Source organism: Dreissena polymorpha, chromosome 10 (genome assembly GCF_020536995.1).
Source record: "Dreissena polymorpha isolate Duluth1 chromosome 10, UMN_Dpol_1.0, whole genome shotgun sequence".
Taxonomy (NCBI): domain Eukaryota; kingdom Metazoa; phylum Mollusca; class Bivalvia; order Myida; family Dreissenidae; genus Dreissena; species Dreissena polymorpha.
The window spans coordinates 26,096,506-26,117,180 of record NC_068364.1 but is presented as its reverse complement, the minus strand read 5'-3'; the positions used below and the strand labels follow the sequence as shown (position 1 = coordinate 26,117,180).

The 20,675-nt window shown below is 33.1% G+C and overlaps 2 protein-coding genes across 3 annotated transcripts in view; both read right to left on the bottom strand.

The window, feature by feature from the left end:
- LOC127847373 (transient receptor potential cation channel subfamily M member 7-like) overlaps positions 1–20,675 on the bottom strand; it is a 156,678-nt gene that overhangs the window by 30,219 nt on the left and 105,784 nt on the right. The window contains exons 20-24 of one of the 2 annotated variants that reach the window (XM_052379239.1): positions 18,796–18,853; positions 10,759–10,907; positions 4,754–4,854; positions 1,559–1,781; positions 984–1,049 (exon numbers count right to left, since the gene is read on the bottom strand). In XM_052379239.1, coding sequence (XP_052235199.1) covers positions 984–1,049; positions 1,559–1,781; positions 4,754–4,854; positions 10,759–10,907; positions 18,796–18,853 — 597 coding nt within the window. The remainder of the gene's footprint in view (positions 1–983; positions 1,050–1,558; positions 1,782–4,753; positions 4,855–10,758; positions 10,908–18,795; positions 18,854–20,675) is intronic. The other variant, XM_052379240.1, reaches the window with a different exon arrangement.
- Positions 16,927–18,073, bottom strand: LOC127847374 (uncharacterized). Its single transcript, XM_052379241.1, has 2 exons — positions 17,600–18,073; positions 16,927–17,486 (listed from the first exon to the last, which is right to left on the bottom strand). The coding sequence occupies exons 1-2, from the start codon at positions 17,810–17,812 to the stop codon at positions 17,286–17,288; spliced, it is 414 nt and encodes a 137-aa protein (XP_052235201.1). The 5' UTR covers positions 17,813–18,073; the 3' UTR covers positions 16,927–17,285.

Genomic DNA, 20,675 nt, shown 5'->3' with positions numbered 1-20,675 from the left:
AATACTTATTATGTGTCTATAGAAAAATCAAATCGAATTTGTGGATTACTCATTATTAACATTGGGAAAATGTGTGTGATATCATATTTTATTATTCAGTACAGACTTCCGATTATAGTTTCACTAGATGAAAGGAATAATTAAGAGAAAATAACCCGAATGCATTATCAATACAGACCACGCCAATATTTATTGAATGTATTATATAAGATCCAAATCATCAACTTTGTATGGAACTTACATGTTCTAAATTACGTACATTTCGCGTATCATCAACGAACTTGATAACACAGATTCTCTATTTTTTTGTTATTTTACAAAAGTTATTGTTTGCAATAACGTTATATTGATGTTTAAATCCTTTTATGTTGCGCATAGCTTTAAGTGTCAACATGTGCACTCTTCAATACACTAAAATCACTTAACATCAATTGCATGTACCACGCGTTTAAAGGCGAACATTTTTAGAAAGTTCAAATATTCCCTTTGTACGTTCGCACAGAAGTCTCGGTAAAAGTTTATTTCTTCCACTAAAGCAAGAGCATCATATCATCCAGATATCCTACTTCAAAGTCACACACATACACACACACACACACACACACACACACACACACACACACACACACACGTACGCACGCACGCACGCACGCACGCACGCACGCACGCACGCACGCACGCACGCACGCACACACACACACACACACACACACACACACACACACACACACACACACACACACACACACACACACACACACACACACACACACACACACACACACACACACACACACACACACACACACACACACACACACACACACACACACACACACACACACACACACACACACACACACACACACACACACACACACACACACACACACACACACACACACACACACACACACACACACACACACACTCACAGGCTACACTGTGCCTATTTGTTTACAACCACATGTATCATAACATACCGTATTCCTTTCCGGAGCCTCGATTTTGTTCAAAGATGACTTGTTCAAGTCTTTGTTTGACGATGGCTTTTGACGTTGAAACAGGATGAAACGGAAGTTGTTCAAATTGAAGATAGATTGCGAAATAGCAACGTAAGTATTAGAACACTGTCCCTGATACTTATTATGCGTCTATAGATATAGCAAATGTAATTTTTGGGTACATGCGTGGTAGGTGAACAGTTGAATTAATGGTCCATGCATTGTTTTGTCGATTATAACGCGACATTTTCTATATAAAGTTTACATGTAACATGTATGTTCGCCCAAAAGACTATGATGAGTTACCGTATTGCCATTAAACTATCCTTATTGAAATATATATTCAATAATATACACAACGTTTTATATACGCAAAGAAGTCAAAAAGGTATAGCAAAGTATATTAAATACAGAGTGTACCTAAATAAATACCGTTTAAAAATCAAACACGATTCGACGGTATTCAAAACGTGATACAAATATAGAAAGTGTTTACATAGTTTGTATTTATTTTGGTTAATTAATTAAAAATAAAAACGTTTTAAGTCAATTACCTGGTTTAACTTGTCATCCGTACATTGCCCATTCCAGACATCGTCAACTAGATTTCGACAAGCTTGTTGGGCCAGGACCTCCATGTTTCTCGAATCAACAGCCAAATCTAGGCATGATCTCTCATTCCAAAAAGGCATGGCCATTTTCAGATGGTCGTATGTGGGTTTATCTCCATCCTGGTAGCATTTGTCTAGAAATTCTATAGCCGTAGTAGTCCACTCCCTAATGAAAACGTGTGTCAAAAAAAGTATACATTATGTCTAATTGGTATACATTGTTTCACTTATGACAACACTTAATTTGCGAATACATAATAATAGTCATCGATACTTTTAAAAATCAACAATTGTTTCGAAACTAAGGGACATTCAACGCACATTCAGTAAAATATTTTGTTTTAGCAAAGCACGGCAAATCACATCCGAATACCAACAATCGGCACGTAAAATACTTTTTGTGGCATCCTAAAGCTTTGAACATTTTCTTCATTAAAGGCGTATGTTTTCGATAGCTAATTTTATTTTAGTTCACACATTTTAAAGATTTATCTTTTCGTCACCATACATGAACGAACACAAACAAGCTGTCTTTACGGCAACGCTATCCGATCGTTGACGATATGTTCAAAATTGATGTGTTTTATTTCGTTAACATAATAGTGCATTTTGCGCAGAAAGAACGTGTAAAAAATAACAACAGGAGTGAAGTAAACTTTATTTACATAATTTTAAATTTGCGACTGGCCATTAAAGATATTTACCTATAAATACATATGAAAAGGTATCTTGTTGCAATTTGTAACAAGACAATATTATCATTAATAAGCATTTAAGCTGAAATTTGTAAGAAGCATGCTGATGAGATTTAATAGCATCTGATTTCGTTATATTTTCAGTACCACTCACATCAGAAAACTACGCCAACGCATTTTTTTTCATCTTTATCTGGCTACGAATGAAACATATACGTTTTTGTGTTAATCTGTACTCGAATACTACCATTGACCAAAATAATTGCTTACTTAATTATAGAACGAATAGCTTGCTAACACCCCCGGAAATCCGATATGATGTGAAAAGTTGGACGTGCTGTGAAAAGTTTCCGATACATTTTGCTGAATTTCGTTAGGGTTAGTAAGTCGCGTTATATAATTATTTAAAGGCATTTTTGAATTTAAATATATTTTGGTATATGCAAAGGAGATGTTATCATGTATGTTAGAAATATCCTGGTTATTATTATTCAGGATTAATTAAAATATGGCTATTTGAAGTCAATGATGCAGTGATTTGTCCCCTATTTAGCACTTTATTTACAAATTTCTTTAAAGGCATGCCAGTAAATAAGTTTTTGCACCGAAAATAATATCAACCAATGTCTCCCGAGTAACATATCCGCCAGGGTTTCTTTCACAAATTCGTATTGTTGGGGAGGTTCGACTTTACATTAAACATGTTGTTGAAAAAATGCTATGACCCGGTGCAGTGCCAAAGATGTCAAGATACAACAGGAGTGCAGTTCATTTATAAATTTAAAAGCTCACTATTATAGCTGATTTATGCGCTTTGCATTCTTCTTTCTTGCACTGAGACTTTACATACTTACTATTTGGTTACTGTGTGAACTAATTATGGAGCAAATGATACTCTTACGTAGAAACACATAATGTCCTGAACACTTGCACTGGTTTCCCTTAATTGTTCCATACCCATTGACTGCCATAGAAAATAGACCTTATGAAAGTTTATACATTCTGACATTATTTAGGGACTCAAGTGCTAGATTTACTGATGAAAGGAAAACGCTGAACATTTTCGGAATAAAAATGATTCAATATACATATATACTACATATAAATTAATAAATATGGTTGTTTACTTGCCAAGTTCGTACGCACACAAGCTGATCATGTATACATTTTCGAGATGTTTGGACTTCAGCCGGCTCACATATTTTTAAAACATAGTTTCATCAGTTATTACATAAATACATTATCAATTTGAAACATTGGACACGAAAAAGTACATGTTTACTCGAACATTAGCTGACCAACACGCGAGCTCATATTTATTATCAGTTATCGTAATTATGTCCAATGGTTTTAAATAAATAGTATGTTCACATATTATTAACTGGTGTAAACCTCATATTATTCGTCCATTACTATGTTGACATATTTAATCTCATTGTATTAAACGTTTGCAAACATGCATTTAAATCACTGGTTGGCAGCATTTGAATTACATGACACGATTTTAGAGTGGGCATTTATCAACTGTAATAGTGAGCTTTTAAGTTTATTAATGAACTGCACTTCTGTCATATCTTGACATCTTTGGCACTGCACCGGGTCATATCATTTTTTCATCAACATGTTGAATGTAAAGTCGAATTTCTCCACCAATACCATTTGTTTAAGAAACCCTGGCGGGTATGATATTCGGGGGACATTGGTTTATATCATTTTCGGTGCAAACACGTTTTCACTGGCATACCTTTAAAAAAGTCGTAGATTAATAGGGGACAAATCACTGCATCATCGACTTCAAATAGCCATATTACAATAAATCCTGAATAAAAATAACCTGGATTTTTCTAACATACATGATAATACCTCATTTGCATATACCAAAAGATAATTGAATTCAAAAATGCCTTTAAACAATTATAGAACTGGATTTACTTACCCTACCGAAATTCAGCAAACATTTATCGGAACATTTTCCAAGCATGTTCAACTTTTCACATCATATCGGGTTTCCGAGGGTGGCTAAGTTCACCCATCATCTCGACTGTCTGTTAAACGTTCGTCATGTTTTGTGTAGAACCGTCTCTTAATTATTCTAGCTAGATCATTTGTTTACAATTTTACATGTACTTGTCATTCTGCTTCCCACACCAAGTCATTTTATGCTCAGCGTGGAGTTTTCGGGTATGGAAGGCATTATGAATAACGATGTTCATGACAGACCAGAAGCGCCACCATGTATGAACATCTCTGCATAAACTTAAGTCTCAATACATACTATTGAAATCGTCACCTGGATTTAAAGTGGTTTTCCTATACAAATGTAATATCATAACTATTTGCTTTGCATTTGCTTTTATTCATCATGGATATGTTTTAAAATTATTCACTTGTATTTTATTTACGTTATTCATGTGCATGGCCGGAGAACTGTATAGAACCCTACCTCAACTCTTTTTCCATTTCGGCAATTAGAACATTATCGTCTGTTTGCTTTTTCACCGCCTTGCATAAATTATGTGCAATGAGGGCCATGAAGAGTGGATGCTGACGATAAAATAAAAAGGAAAACACAACAGTGAAATATCAATCAACATATTCACAAGCATTTCACTTGAAAATAAGAACCAATATTCTATGAATATATTACCACCTTGAGGCACATTTTATTTAACAGACGGTAGTTTTATTATCGCACGTAGAAAAAATAAGCAAAACTTTGGAGCGCACTTTTTAACAAATTCAATTTTGTTTTTCAATTTTAAATAGCAATGCTATTAAAGTTATTATAATAAAAAACAATTAATTTGCTAATATCTTACTCTACCAATAAAATATAAAGTCGTTTTGCATATCAACTCGGTACATGAACGTCACGTCGAAACAAAAAAGTGTCCTCAAAAAACGGATGTCGCCACAATCAAAATTCGTCTCAGTACTCAAACTACCCAGATGCCTAAGTTCCCATGCTTGTAAATATGTTTTAAAGTTTTATACCTAAGGCCGCAACAAATTATAAGTTAGGCGTGATATAAGGTAAACAATACAACATTTGGTACACGAAGGGCTTTTATTTCGAGTAAAAAAAACGGAAACCTGAAATATTGAGCTGTTAAAATCGCATGCTGGCTATTAAGTTTGTAAAATTTCATCACTCGGGTAGTAGTAGCAGATAAATATTTAGCTTAAGGTGCGAAACAAGTCAACGCATGTTGGTATACTTCTAAAAAGCACTATAACTCCTATTTAACATGTCCAAAAAACGAACTCAAATGTTGACAAACACACAGTTGACATGCTAGTTAAAATATATCATCACTATGTAGGAATTAGTCGCAACACAAAACAACCACGGATACAGGCAAGCACCCCTCTGTAAATTGCCTGAATAACACAGTCTAATGAAATGTCTGTTTAGAATCTACACTGTATAGCGCCTTTGAACGTGCACTCCTACATGCATGAAAAGGGAGCTATATAAATCCGGTATAATAATACTACTACTACTACTAATAATAATAATAATAATACTAATATTACAACTTTTTTTTAAATGATGTTCTTTTCACGTATTTGCTCGATATTCGATCTAAGCACGGTATTCCATTTAGCTAGGGTACACGATATTTTATCATGGCTATATATTTGAATTAGCCCGAATATTCAATATACAGTTGGAATTTCGACTCGAATTCGCAAACATACCCACTAACATGCTGGGAATTCGACCCTATCTTGATATTCGCAAAATTAAGAATACCTTGTACACATCATGGTATTTTAACCTGTCTTTTTATTCGCAATAGTTTGAATGTCTAATACCAAGCTGGGTTTTCAACCTAAGATTGATACTTGCCAAAGATGAAATATCCAATAGAGAACAAGGAATTCGACTTTGGCTTGGAATTCCAATCCCAATACGCAAGAACAATTACCTTGCCAACTGAAAGCACATGGAGTAAAACAAAAAACATTGACCATGACATTTAATAAATCTACATCCACGTATAATGTATGTTTTCCGGTTTAATGCAAGCCATATCAAAACCTGCATCAATGAGAACGTGGCTTTCAGAGCGAACATTTCCAACGGACGTGGAAGTAAAACATGCAATTACTTCACTGCACGTCAGATATTTAAATGCGTCAAACTTTCTTGTGTATATTTGATTCGATTGTTGTGTATGATAGCTTTAAATAAATAAAAAATAAATGCACAAACATGTCAGTGTGTAGGATGAACTCGTTCGAATTGACCTGTAAATATCGAATAATAATCGTAATAAAATCCAACGTATACATAACCACGGGCAAAGGTACTTAATAAATCTTCACAAGTCCTTTTTTTAAACACCGTTTAAATCGCAAGAAAATCCGATTAATCGGTTTATATCCCCCATTACATCATTAGGTTTTGTTATTTTAAAAATATTATTTTTTCTAAGAATACTTATTATGTAATAAATCCGTTCATGTAACATTTTAAAAGGTACATACGGGTTATAATTACATACCTATCTTACTTGTCCGGCACTCTTGTCTGACACATATTCATGTTTAATTTAATAAAGGACAACCGAGAATGTGCCTTTGCCGTATAAATAATGAAGGCAGCAATATATCAAGGCTACGAAAATAAATGCTTTTTGTACCAGTTTGTTTTATATTTTGTTTTGCACTAAACACATAAGTTGCTAATATCGCCTACTTATGAATATTTACATAATAGGAATGCTATAATTTAATAAAAAATATTAAAAGAGAGTAAGTTGGTTTCTTTTTTCTAGTGAATTATAGCTTTTTTCAATAAGGAATAAAAAACATTTCATTATTCCTTATTCAATAAAAAAAATATTTCATATATGGTTTTAAGGAAAAATAATGCATAGAATTCTTAAGTAAATAAGCAAAACATAAACCGAATACATTTACTTTATGTCTTACGTTACATATTCTCTTTTCTCCTTCGCGTTTGCATATGATTTCTTTTTTAAACAGAACCGGCATTTTCTAATTCGAATACTAATTTCACATAAACAAAACCTCAAGAATATAACATTATTTTACATTTATGCGATATAAAAAAATGCAATCTAGCACAGTTCAACATGTTTGGATTTATTAATAATCCAGGTTCCTTTTCGCGACTGAATAAGGACAAAGAAAACAATTCCTTATTTCTTATTTAAGTCATATAAAGGTTCATATGAATATATTTGTTCGTTACAAAATGCCAAATCCTTAGTAAATTCGAATAAGGAATAAGGAACCAGTTCCGTATTCCTCTTTCAAATCGAATAAGGCACTAGGTTATCATTAAATAAAAATGTGTATAGTGGTACTGCAATGATTGTTTTTGATACTCAACCTACATTTAAAATGCTTGTCATAGATGCATTTGTTGTTTTGGTTCATTTTAATTATTTGTTTAAGAAGAAAATCCCAGTTACTTATTCGAGTCGAATAAGGAACTGGTTTACCATTAAATAAAACTAGGTTGAAATGTATTGCAATTAGTATTTTTTATTTTAAACTTACATATATCCTGAACATCATTTACATTTAGTAATGTTTTGATACTGTTAATTTATGTTTGAGTTCGAAAATGCCAGTGTCTTATCGTATTGAAAATGCTAGTTTTTAGCGTTCATCGCGAATTAAAATATACAGCAGAAGTGTTACAGGTACTTTCCATATAAAACAATGAAGATTAAATAACACACACCACATCTAAAAAATAAAATTTCCGAAAGAGATCGTCTGAAATACATACTTCCGAATAAGGAACTTACTTAACACTAATTCTTTATACGGAGGCCATAATTTCGGATACTTAAATTTGGATCATGCTCGCATAGCACAGATTTATATTCGTTATAATTGGAGATGTCTCAAATAAGACGTGTTATTTATATAACTGAGACAGTTCTTGAAGTCTTTTCTGACCCTAACCTTTGGAGAAGACTATCCGATAGCTGAATCCTAGACATGTTCAATTGGTCCTTTTCCATTATCATACATAAACTGTTAAGAGGGGATATGATCAATGATGTAAACCGATTTCAATGCGTCACCATGAAAGAAAGGCTGTACCGGAAGCAGCGTGCATCAAGTTAACTTTAAAGTTTAATCAACATGCCTCAATATTTTTTTTTAAATAATTTAAACACCTGCGTACATATTTGCTGTTATAGTGTTTTCTTCATAGATTTGTGCGATTACGCGTTTTCTCGCTAATACAGGCCAACGGTACATCCGGTGAAATTCAAACTCGGCACCCGATTATTGACCGAGGGATCTACAAAACTGCGATGACCTCGACGGTAACAGTCTATCGCTGAACTAAGTGCAGCAGCTGCGTTCTGTTTTTGTTCCGAATGCAAATATTTCGAACAGTGGTGTCGTCAGTGCGACGTCACAGACGTCACCATAAAAGCCAGACTGTACCGGAAGCAGCGGCCAAGGTTCCGTTAGAAGACTAGAACGTTCCGTCGAGATGCCACTGTATTATGTTTTTTATTGAAAAAAACAAAAAACAATCGTATGCCGCTGAAATTGAGTGTTTTTATGCAAATACTTGATCTTCGATAGCGTTTTTTCCCTATTAGATGCAAACGGTACATCCGGCGACCTTCAACATTTGCGCACGATCAAAGGTCGTAGGAACCAAAACAATGGCCCTGGTCTCGTCGGTAACCAGTCAAGTTTTCCGAGGTTAATACAACTGGCTACTGTTTCCTTATTCAGTCGCGAAAAAGAAACTGGGTTATCAATAAAATAAAAACACCATAAATAGAAATTTACTGCAAGCTATATTGTGATACCTACCGTACATTTACAATGATTTTCATTAATTTTTAGCATTTTGGGTTCATTTTAATTATTGATTTAGTAAGAAAATGCCAGTTCCTTATTCGATTTAAATAAGGAATAAGGATCCAGCTGCTTATTCCGTATTCAGACCGAATAAGGAACTGACTTACGATTTAATGAAACTAAGAAGAAATGTACTGCACTTCATTATTTTGATAGCAAACCTACATTAAACATGATTTTCATTTATTCAATGCTTTTTTAATGTATTTGTTTAGTTATAAAATACCAAATTCTTATTCGATTTGAATAATGAATAAGGAACAAGTTACTTACTCCTTTTTCAAACCGAATAAGGAACTCTGTAGTCATAAAATTAAACCAAGTAAAAATGTATTTCAATACATAGTTTCGACAAACAACTTACATTTATAATGATTTTGATTGATTTATTTGTCTCAGTCTGTTCATTTGAATTTATTAAATTACGAGAATTCCAGTTGTCCATATTCGATTTGAATAAAGAATTAAAAAAAACTGTTCATTATTCCTTATTCAAACCGAATATGGAACTATCATTCAGTTAAATTAAGTAGAAATGTATTGCAGTAAATATTTTAAATATCTTACATATAAATACAATAATGTTTATTGGTATGTGGTACACTTTGGATCAATTTAAGTGTTGTTTAAGTAAGAAAATGCCAGTTCCTTATTCGGCTTGAATAAGGAATTGGTTAATTTTTTACTTATTAAGACGCAAAAAAATGAATTATATTATTAATAAAAACGAACATTTTGAAATGTACTGAATGCATGTTTTATCAAATAAATGAAAACAACAACATGTTATATGCCTAATTTTTTTATGTGAATAAGCAATTGAGTAGAAAATGACGGTTTAAACAAGATTTTATTTGTGCAAGCGAAGAAAAAACGTGAATTTGTAACTTAATACATAAAAGTAAAGATATTACAGTTAGTAAGTATATATTTACTTAAGAATTGTATGACTTATTTTCTTAAAAACGTTGTATTAAATATGTTAAGGTTGAATAAGGAATGATGACCTGTTCCTTATTCCTTATTCGAAAAAGAACAAGGGAAAAGTAACCAACTTACTCTCCATGTTTTTTATCTTGATCTTAATTAATAAAACGAGTAAACAAAATCAATTAAGACAACTGTAAATAGGATCTGACCTGTGCACCTTTTCAAAATACCCCAGAACATGTAATCGCCACTTTTGATATTAATAAATGTAATAATCTGTGAACTTTGACATGTCTGCGCTTACTATATTTGAAAAGCAAGGGAAAATTCCAAAGCAATTAATAGTTGAAGAAAATTGTTGAACGTTGGAAACCCCACTAAGTCGGTGCTCTTTGTAACTTTGGGTTCTACATGCTGGAACTTAAACTAAATTATAATTAAGTATATATATAGGTGAAAGTGGTTGGACAGTTCAATATACCGTTGATGTGGCGGTCAACACGTGAATTAAAGTTATCATCTTTACACACACAATTAAAAAATACATCTCGAAATTGCAATCAATTAAGCTCAATCTTGCGAGCACTGCTGTCAGGCGTTTTGTAACTAAAATTATTCTAGTGTAATGCAATAACAATTATTTACCTCTGTTTTTGCCCAGAGTATTTTCGCCATTTTGTGTTTACGCAACAATAAAGTCCAAATAAACATGTACTCCCAGTATGGCAATACATCTTCAGTTTTCGGCTCTTTATCAGCTGAGTATGCCACACGTTTCCAGGCGTCGTGGCCTTAAAATAAATTTCAGAGAATCAATCGGTATTTACATGAACTAAACTTTAGAGGATCTGAATGTATTACTATACTATTGCATGTCGTTTAAAATAAGTATTGTAAGAAGTCGATTTAAAGTATGTGATATATTAATAAAATATATTAGTTTTTGATACAAGGCATTTACTACAACATGACACTCAGTCGCTCTTTAATTGTAATACGCATAACGATCAACAACAGAACAAACTCTTAAAACAGGTTAACGGAATCTTTGTTAAATGCTTGTTGATAATCAAACAATAGTCGTTTTACTGATTCATGTTCATATTTGTGAACGTTATCAGAGAGAACAAACGATTTAAAAGTCAGACAGATGTTGTGATTGCGATTGCAGAAATACAACATATAAAGAAAAACTTATTTTCAGAAATCACATATTAAAAGAAATAAATATATACAAAATAACAATCCGTGTGTTTAATAATAAGTTTTTAGTGTTGAAGTAATTGTCGTATTTATGCACACTTGATATTTAAATTATTATGACATATTTAAAAACAAAAGTCATACAATATTTTGTCATTTTCTTGAAATCTAACCCACTTGGGTTTTTATTTACAGATAATGATGACTTTATTTTTATTATAGAATACTCCACTACGTTTACTTCATTTATGTACAAATATATATGAATAATTAAAATCGTGACACATTATCAGACTAACAATTCTTATAACCAATCGCTTGTTTATTATTTAAAGCAAGTGAACAATTAAAACACTGTTAGTAACTGATTGTGTATGGGGCATGAAATTACTAAGTGTGTATACCCCATACACGATTGGCTACTATCCGTATATCTCACCAACGACCTTTGTTGTGTTTAATGTATATTCATTTGTAGACGTGTTTTAGCGATAATTTTAAATAAATTCCTTTTTTACATAACCTGCTTTCAATATGATTATTTTCTTTCACTCGATAACAAAATGAATGACGTACCTCGTTTTACATCATTCCTGTATCTAGTAGTTTAACCCAAAAATATTTAACATATTTAAAGGGGCCTTTTTACGTTAGGTTTATTTGACAAAATTGAAAAAAAAGTTGCTTCAGATTCGATAATTGTCATTATAGTAATGATATGTGTGAGGAAACAGTAATACTCAACATTGATCATGCTCTAAAATAGCCATTTGTGCATCTTTTGACTATTTTAAAACCCGAAAATTATAAGGCGTTGCACCGCGAAACGAATTAATAATTTGGAGAATTATTTTGTTGTCGCTATATTCTGTGAAACTACAAGGATTGTTTATATAAAGTATAAAGTATAAGTATAAAAGACATCTAGCATTGTATTGGGAAGAATGGCCGAGTGGTCTTCTCGTAGACTTTTTACTCCATGAGTCCAGGGGTCAGTGGTTTGAGCCTAGCTGAGGGTTTCATGTTTTTTCTTTTGTAAATTCTATTCTTGATTTTTTACTGATGCATTTCATAAACAGTATTTAAATTTATCAATATATAGCACTTAATGAAAAACACCAAAACATGTCAAAATCTGTGAAAGGCCCCTTTAAAATGCACTTGCATTCGACGTGTGTGTGTGTGTGTGTGTGTGTTTGCATTTTAGGATGGATTATTTTAATAAAATTCGAATAAACGTGTTGAAATATATGAAAGTGGTGAGTTTGCGCGGCCGATTTCTTGAATAATGTACAATGTACTTGAATAACACGATAATATTAATTCAGAGCTTTTGTTGAACAATGGACGAATTAAGAACAGTGTCGGTGACTTAACAGAGTATTAAATCTTGAATAATCGGTGCATTGTTATTGTACTTTTCAATGGAAATTGACGTGAAATTTAAATTGTAATTCCTTTGGTGAATAGGTCGTTTGTTAGTAAGTTCATCAAATAATGTCTGTACACAAAGAATTGCCTGCTTAAACAAACTGATTTTATAACTAAAAGGAGGATCGCGATGGAAGCAAAGAACACTATACGAATATAAACATAATGACTTTGATCCATGCACCAACTTTGGTGAGAAGGACAACAAACAGTGAAGGTTTAAATTTTATTACTAATATTTAAGTAAGAAACACATGTGTACAAAGAAGATTTGTTTATCGACAAAATTTTACAATATCGACGAGGATATATGCTGCATCATGCCTGACGTATGGGAAAACCTTTCGATCCTGGGAAATAATTTTGATATAACTACACATAGTTAGTTTCAGTTAATTTAATCTGGGTTTTTTTGCTATTAATTTTAGCAATTTAACGGGTTAAACGGCCACCGAAAAAACTTTGCGAAACCGAAATTTCGCAACCTCAAGTACCCTTTTTCTTCAAGATTTTCTTTTTTTTTAAAGCGTGCGATAAAAGTCTTATCTTTAATAAATAATCGCTTATTTTTGCATAGAAAATGTGTTTTTTTCACTATAAAATAAATTAGCAAAGTTGCTGTTCCCATGGGAATTTTGCATTTTCCTTTGGGATTTTTCATATTTCTATGGGATTTTTTCCAATAGGATTTTTCTCACATCAATTCAGGATTGGAAAAAATACCATGGCATTTTTGGCATATTTAAAAACGAGTTATCTTCGCGTATTCAAGCATTCAAGCATTCAAACGTTATTTAAAAAAATTATAATCATTATAATCATTTTATGAGGACAAAAAGTTAAGATTTTGAGTAATAAAAAAATCACATTTAACAAATGGGGAAAATCAAATGGGATTATTTTTTTATTATTTTGAGAGATTAATTCATGTAAATTCCAGACACTTTATATCTTAGCAAGTAATCAACAACAGCGTCATTTTAATGCGTTAACTAGAGAACAAATATGCAATCACATGGGATTTCTTTGCAAATGGGATTTTTTTCCAACGCGATTTTTTCTCATGGAATTTATAATAATAACGATGATATTAATAATAAAAATAATAATAATTATGATACAACAATAATAATAATATAATAATAATAATAATAATAATAATTATAATACTAATAATAACAATAGTAATAATAATCAGTGGTAGTAGCTGTAGTAGTTGTAGTAGCAGTAGCAGTAGCAACAGCAGTAATAGTAGAAGTAGTAGTAGTAGTAGTAGTAGTAGTAGTAGTAGTAGTAGTAGTAGTAGTAGTAGTAGTAGTAATAGTAGTTGTAGATTAGTAGTAGTAGTATAAGTAGTAGTAGTAGTAGTAGTAGTATTAGTAGTAGTAGTAGTAGAAGTAGTAGTAGTAGTAGTAGTAGTAGTAGAAGTAGTAGCAGCAGCAGCAGCAGCAGTAGTAGTAGTAGTAGTAGTAGTAGTAGTAGTAGTAGTAGTAGTAGTAGTAGTAGTAGTAGTAGTAGTAGTAGTAGTAGTAGTAGTAGTAGTAGTAGTAGTAGTAGTAGTAGAAGTAGTAGTAGTAGTAGTAGAAGTAGAAGTAGTAGTAGTAGTAGTAGTAGCAGTACAAGTAGTAGTAGTAGTAGTAGTAGTAGTAGGTGTAGTAGTAGTAGTTGTAGTCGTAGTAGTAGTAGTAGTAGTAGTAGTAGTAGTAGTAGTAGTAGTAGTAGTAGAAGTAGTAGTAGTAGTAGTAGTAGTAGTAGAAGTAGTAGTAGTAGTAGTAGTAGTAGTAGTAGTAGTAGTAGTAGTAGTAGTAGTAGTAGTAGTAGTAGTAGTAGTAGTAGTAGAAGTAGTAGTAATAGTAGTAGAAGTAGTAGTAGTACCATTATCGTTATTATCGTTATCATTAGTTTTTTCATTTCAATAAAAATTGGAATACTGATTGGCATAATCATTATAAGTATTTTATGAATATTTATAATAACTATATGAATAATGGTGTCTTATATTATAAAGTGTTATGTTTATGCAACTGATATAGTTTGTTGAGGTCGATATTCGAGACCTATTGGTGAATATTACAGCGATGTACCAGTGTAAATGAATCTCATTTGTATAGGCAAAGCTGGCATACTTTACACACAAACTGATAAATAACATTGAGGTCAAAAGTCAAATGCCATTAATAATATTGACGATCTAAACTAGCCTGACCGTAATACCATGCAAAATACTTTTTCTATAAAATATTTAAAGTCATGTACATATTATAAATACCCGCGTTATGCGAAAATGTGTCTTATGTCGTATACGGCCAGTGTAGCTCCGTTATAGCTCATCTGGAGCCATCATTAACAACACTACAGGCAACAAGAACATCCCGCGTGATCGCCCCTGCATATTCATAGGGACCGATTACGCACTGGTCGCAAATGCTCGACCCCTCTCATGCGTCATAGCCACCGAAAAAAGACACGTGCTCGCGCCGCCGTTTCTGATATTTTTCCGTCAAGCGTATGTTATTTACTATGATACTTCTTATTTATCTCGTACAATTTAGCACCATAAATTCCCAAAATCTCTGCGACAGAAAATAACAATATTTCCAACCTTACCGTTTTGTCGTGGAACGCCCGAGGGCTGGGAAGTCATAAGACCAATCACAAATTGTATGAGCTTCAAAACTACATTTACACTAACGAAGTTCATGCCATATAGTACGAAATTCGGATAGTGACATCTATTATCTCGTTTGTCGCGTTCTAAAAGTGCGAGATATCGCATATAAAAGGGCGACGGTCGCGTGCATAAAGGGCGACGGTCGCCTTCGTAAAGTGCGACGGTCGTGTTGTCGTGTTCAAAGGGCGATATTTCGCATTTAAAAGGGCGACTGTCGCATTCTTATAATATCGTCGAATGATCCTCGCATTTTCAAAAAATAGAATGCGACAGTCGCCCTTATATATGCGATATATCGCCATTAAAATCGATAACTAAGCATACACAAACGTAATATGTGTTGTTTTCAAGGGATTTTTTTCCCGTAAACAAGCTGGAAATAAATCCCATCGGAAAAAACAAAAAATCCATCGGGAAAAAGGAAAAACCCATGGGAAAATGCAAAAAGCCCATGGGAAGACCAACTTTGCGAATAAATTTCATAGTGAAAAAATCGCATTGTTTAAGCAAAAATACTCAATTATTTATACAAAAAATAAGATTTGTATCGCATGCTTTATCTCAAAGAAGCAAATCTTCAAGAAAAAGGGTACATGAGTTTGCAAATTTTTGGTTTTGGTTTCGCAAAGTTTGTTCGGTGGCCGTTGGTAGTTTTTTAAATGTTGTAGAATAAAGAGAATACCATGTTAATGTCAATGTGTAATAACAAGACTTAACTAGCAGCTTATCGAACATACGCCATTTCATTAACACGATCGGCTTATGATAAGTCGAGATGTATAGGCATGAAACATCGAAAATATGAGGTAATCCAAACCAATAATATGGGTCTGTTTATTTTATAATAACAATATATCAATTTGATGTCGTTGGTGGTGTTGGGAAGGGAACAGGTCGTGGGTACCTACGCTCTATGTAACCATTATTTCATTCAGACCAGCCGTGGCGGTAATGCATTATTTAGTCAGTAGTAATGAACATTACACAGCATATTTTCTAGTTTTGCTTCGTTGATAACACGAAAAAATTAAACTTTCGATCTCGAAACTTAGGATATAAAAAGTATTCAGAAACTATTTAAATAGCCGAAAAATTGTTTTGCATCAGTACTTCATCATACCGTGTTGATTGTTGCCGATTTACTAATATATTGTGGTGGTTCTTAAAATCGTATACATTTTCCTTAGTTTAAATGGATTATGTTTAAAATAAACTTTAATTAAAAAAACAAAACCATGAAGCAAAAAGTGTCGATTCGTTAAATTCGATGGCAGAGCGAATTATACATAAAGAAGGGTTTAATGTTTATTTCAGTTAATATATGCTATTTTATGTATTTATGCTCACTTAAGGTTTCTATTTAATCTTAATAAGTTTTGTGATTAACAAGACGCTTATCGATACTATTTAAATGAATATGCATTCTAACTGCTTGAAGATACATTACATAATTTCTATGTTTTTAGATAAATCACGTCGGTCCAAATAATGAATCATACTTCGCCGATATGAATTATAAATGTATGTGAGCTATGTAAACCATATTTTCAACAACTAAACCTTTTGCACAACAAGTATATACTGAATACAATTTTTATTTTAGGTTACAATTTGCATTATAATTTCAACAATGGATACATTTGCACTTTCGTTCAAGAATAAACAAAAGGTTGAATTATTGAACAATTTATGCGGTATCTCAGATTAACACCAACATCCTGGTATCTGAAAGCGTTTGTGAATATGGTGGAACACATCATGCTAAACACTGTCGGTGCCAGGACGCAGCCTTGCATGACCCCGTTTGTAACAGGAAATGGATGATCCTCCGCTCTCCTGAACTCTTCATCCCTTCGTGGCTTTATTGTTACAGGACAATGCATATCCGTGGGCATCCGTTCTTGGCCATGATCTTTAACTGACCCTCTCTGCTTACAATTGCAAAAGCTCTTGTTAGGTCGACATAGGTTGAGAACAGATTAGTGTTTTGTTCATGCAGTTTTCTTGGAGCTACCTGGCAGCAAAGTCCATGCCGATGGTTCCTAGTTTCTTGCTTAGTCCACAATGCCTTTAAGATAAGAGTTAATAGTCAAAGTGAGCAATCAGACGATTAAGCAAGATACTCACAAGGATTTCACTTGCAACAGGGATCAGGGATATGCCTCTGTAGCTGTCGCATACCTGTATGTTTCCTTTGCACGTGTATACATGCATGATGGAAGCGTCTTTGAATGACTGGGAAATCGCCTCTTGCTCCCACTTACGAAGAAACATCTTGTTGAGCCTTGCAGTAATGGTTGTCCCTCCCTGCTTGTAGCATTCAGCTGGGATGGCGACAGTTGACAATGCACTGCCATTGGATTGAAGGCGTATAACTTTTTGGGTCTCAAGCATGCTGGGAGGGTCACCCGGTCTCTCGTGGAATGACACTTGAGGAGACAAATTTGCCTTATTATTGAAGGTGGAAGGGAATTTCAAAGTTCTTTGCCGACCTTTCCACAATTTTCTTTATCTGCGACGAGAGTGTTCCCGTTGAAATTAAGAGGGGGTGGGGGGTTTATCCTGAAGATCTGCGGCTGTACACTTCTTTTAGGGCGTTGTAGAAATTCGAATCATTTTGCTTTTTATAATAACCTTGGACATCGTCGGCTTTTTTTGCTTGAAACATACTTAATGTTTATTTTAATTTTCAATGTTCAAACTAAAGATATAAAATATAATTGCAAGGAATTACTATCAATGAATCGCAAGGGCCGTGTTGTTTATTTCGTGAAAGAGAGGTGACCAATCTGAATAGAACATATACATGAAATTAAAATGATAATAGTGTGTTACTCGCTATCATTCAGTAATGTATCGGGTGATACTTACAACAAAATGACAAATAAGTTTGCCGAGCCGTTGTTGTATGCTTACGGAGCCTGTTATATTGCAAAACGATAGGGCGGTATTCTGTATAATGTTTATCAGACCTCTACGTTAACATTTGAAAAGGATTAATACAATCGAATCAATACGACGCTTGGTTTGTATCGGGAATGAATATGTTGTATGACGTTTGCGATGAAAATCATGATATCATGTGCACTTGTGTTAAATATGTTTATAACATATTTTTCTGTTTATATAGATCGTTACCTCAACAAGATAACATACTGGTATCGGCCTTTTTGTTTTGTGAATCTGATTTTAGTAAACCTAACGTATGACTTTATTGTTGATTCCGAACAGTTTGGCCTACCTTCAAACCTTGACTGATATAGACTCTGTTGACGTGATATAAAAATTAAAACAAGAGGTAGTTTTGTGACCAGGCAGATATCATCGTAAATGAATGATACAAATTATTTTAAATAACTTCAATATCATATTATCTTCGACTTCGCCTCGCACTGGACGCGCCTTCACTCTCTGCATGACCCACTTAATCGGGTCCTGCAAATACAATTTGATCGAAGCCAATTATAGAGGGTTTACTGTGTCATGATATGGTACGAACGTAAAAGCACGCAACCTAGAGCTTCTTACAGCATTGACGACTTTACACAATTTACTGTTTTATTAACTTTAACTAACTGTTCTTTGAATAGTTGTACTAAAATATGTTTATTATTTTTCTTTTCTGTTTGATATTTAAATAGTTTAGATGTAGAGTAACTAGGTCGGTGCCGAATAAACCGAAGTTTATTTTGCGACGCTTAGAAAATCTTAACCATTAGCCTTGGCTCGTGGTGCAGATTTTCGGGCCGAACTTCGCTTTATTCGGCACCGACCTAGTATTCGATTTATCTTATCAATTTTCTTAGTCGTCAATTATTTCTTTAAAAATAGAATATAAAAATAGAACTACACGGAAAATCCCAAAGTTATTTCAAGCAAACATTTTTTTTATTATTGTATTCGTGCCGAGCCTGAAATATTAAGATCAGGCACTAACCTGTTTTTTTTTCTGTTTATGATACCTAAACGTCCCCGATTTTAAAGAAATAATAAAAAATATAAAAAAACTGCAGCTTTAGCGGGAAAGAATTTGACTTTTGTCGTTTGAGGTGTTAATAATGACGTCATAAGCAAACGCACTTAATAATTGTAAAAAAATGTGATTTTTTCTGTTTGTGTTGCATTTTGTGTTTAAAATATATTACATCTTGGTTTCAAATTGTTTGTTTTAATGAATCTGATTCGATTTTACTACAAATTATTACTTTATAGTTGATTCCGAGTAATATGACAATCCACCACACATGACTGATATATGAGTCCGCCGCGCATGACAGCTATATTTCAGCATTGCCGAAATAAAGGAAAATATATACCACTGTGGTTTATTTCGACAATGCACGTCTGATGATGGGATAAAAACGACTAACGCATCATGATTAATAAAAACTTTGTATTTTTATTAATATCTTAAACGAAAAAAGTAGCCACTTACTTCTGCCGATTTATATTGATTATTAACCTAGCAAGAAGAAATATACCACAGCCTACCGACCGCTATCATTGCCTTAACAATAATTCCGAACACTATCATCATATTGAAACATAAAACGCTACAAGCAAAAACGGTTTATTGTAGCAAATAGCTGAACATGATGAGTAACGGTTGATTACCTAATGTACTATGTAAATTTGTGTTACCAACTTCAGCACTTTGTTAAAACAAATGGGCACTATTTTGTAATGTTTGATGATCTTGATTTGTTGCTTTGCCCTCATCCACACACAAATTGCACAAAACGCCGCGCAAAGAAAAATAAAGGTTACTTTTACAAACCAGATTCAATATAATATTACTTTTATATACATTTCGATGAAATATATCACTATCAGCCACACTAGTAGACAGGCTTATTGACCGTGACATACTCTTCTGACAGAGTCTGATAAATGTAATGGCCTCTTGTCAATAACCTTTTTATACAAATGCATGTAGAGCGTGTTTACAGGTAATATTTTAATAGAATGAAGTCATATGTATACGCAAAGTCAATTAATGTCTTCCTGCTGCTTTTGTACAAACTTATTTTTTTGCATCTAGATACGGGTACCAACTACACGTTCTTTAACCCAATATAAATTAAACAAGTACAATTGTATAGGCTGATTTTGTTATATATTAAACGTAAAATATTCAAGAAGAAATAATTACTGAGACAATTTTAAAAGGCAATTTGGTAGAAAATAGCAAAGATGCATGTATAAAATAGGGCTCTTCGTGATTCGCCAGCGCTGCTGAATTACCTATTTTTAATTT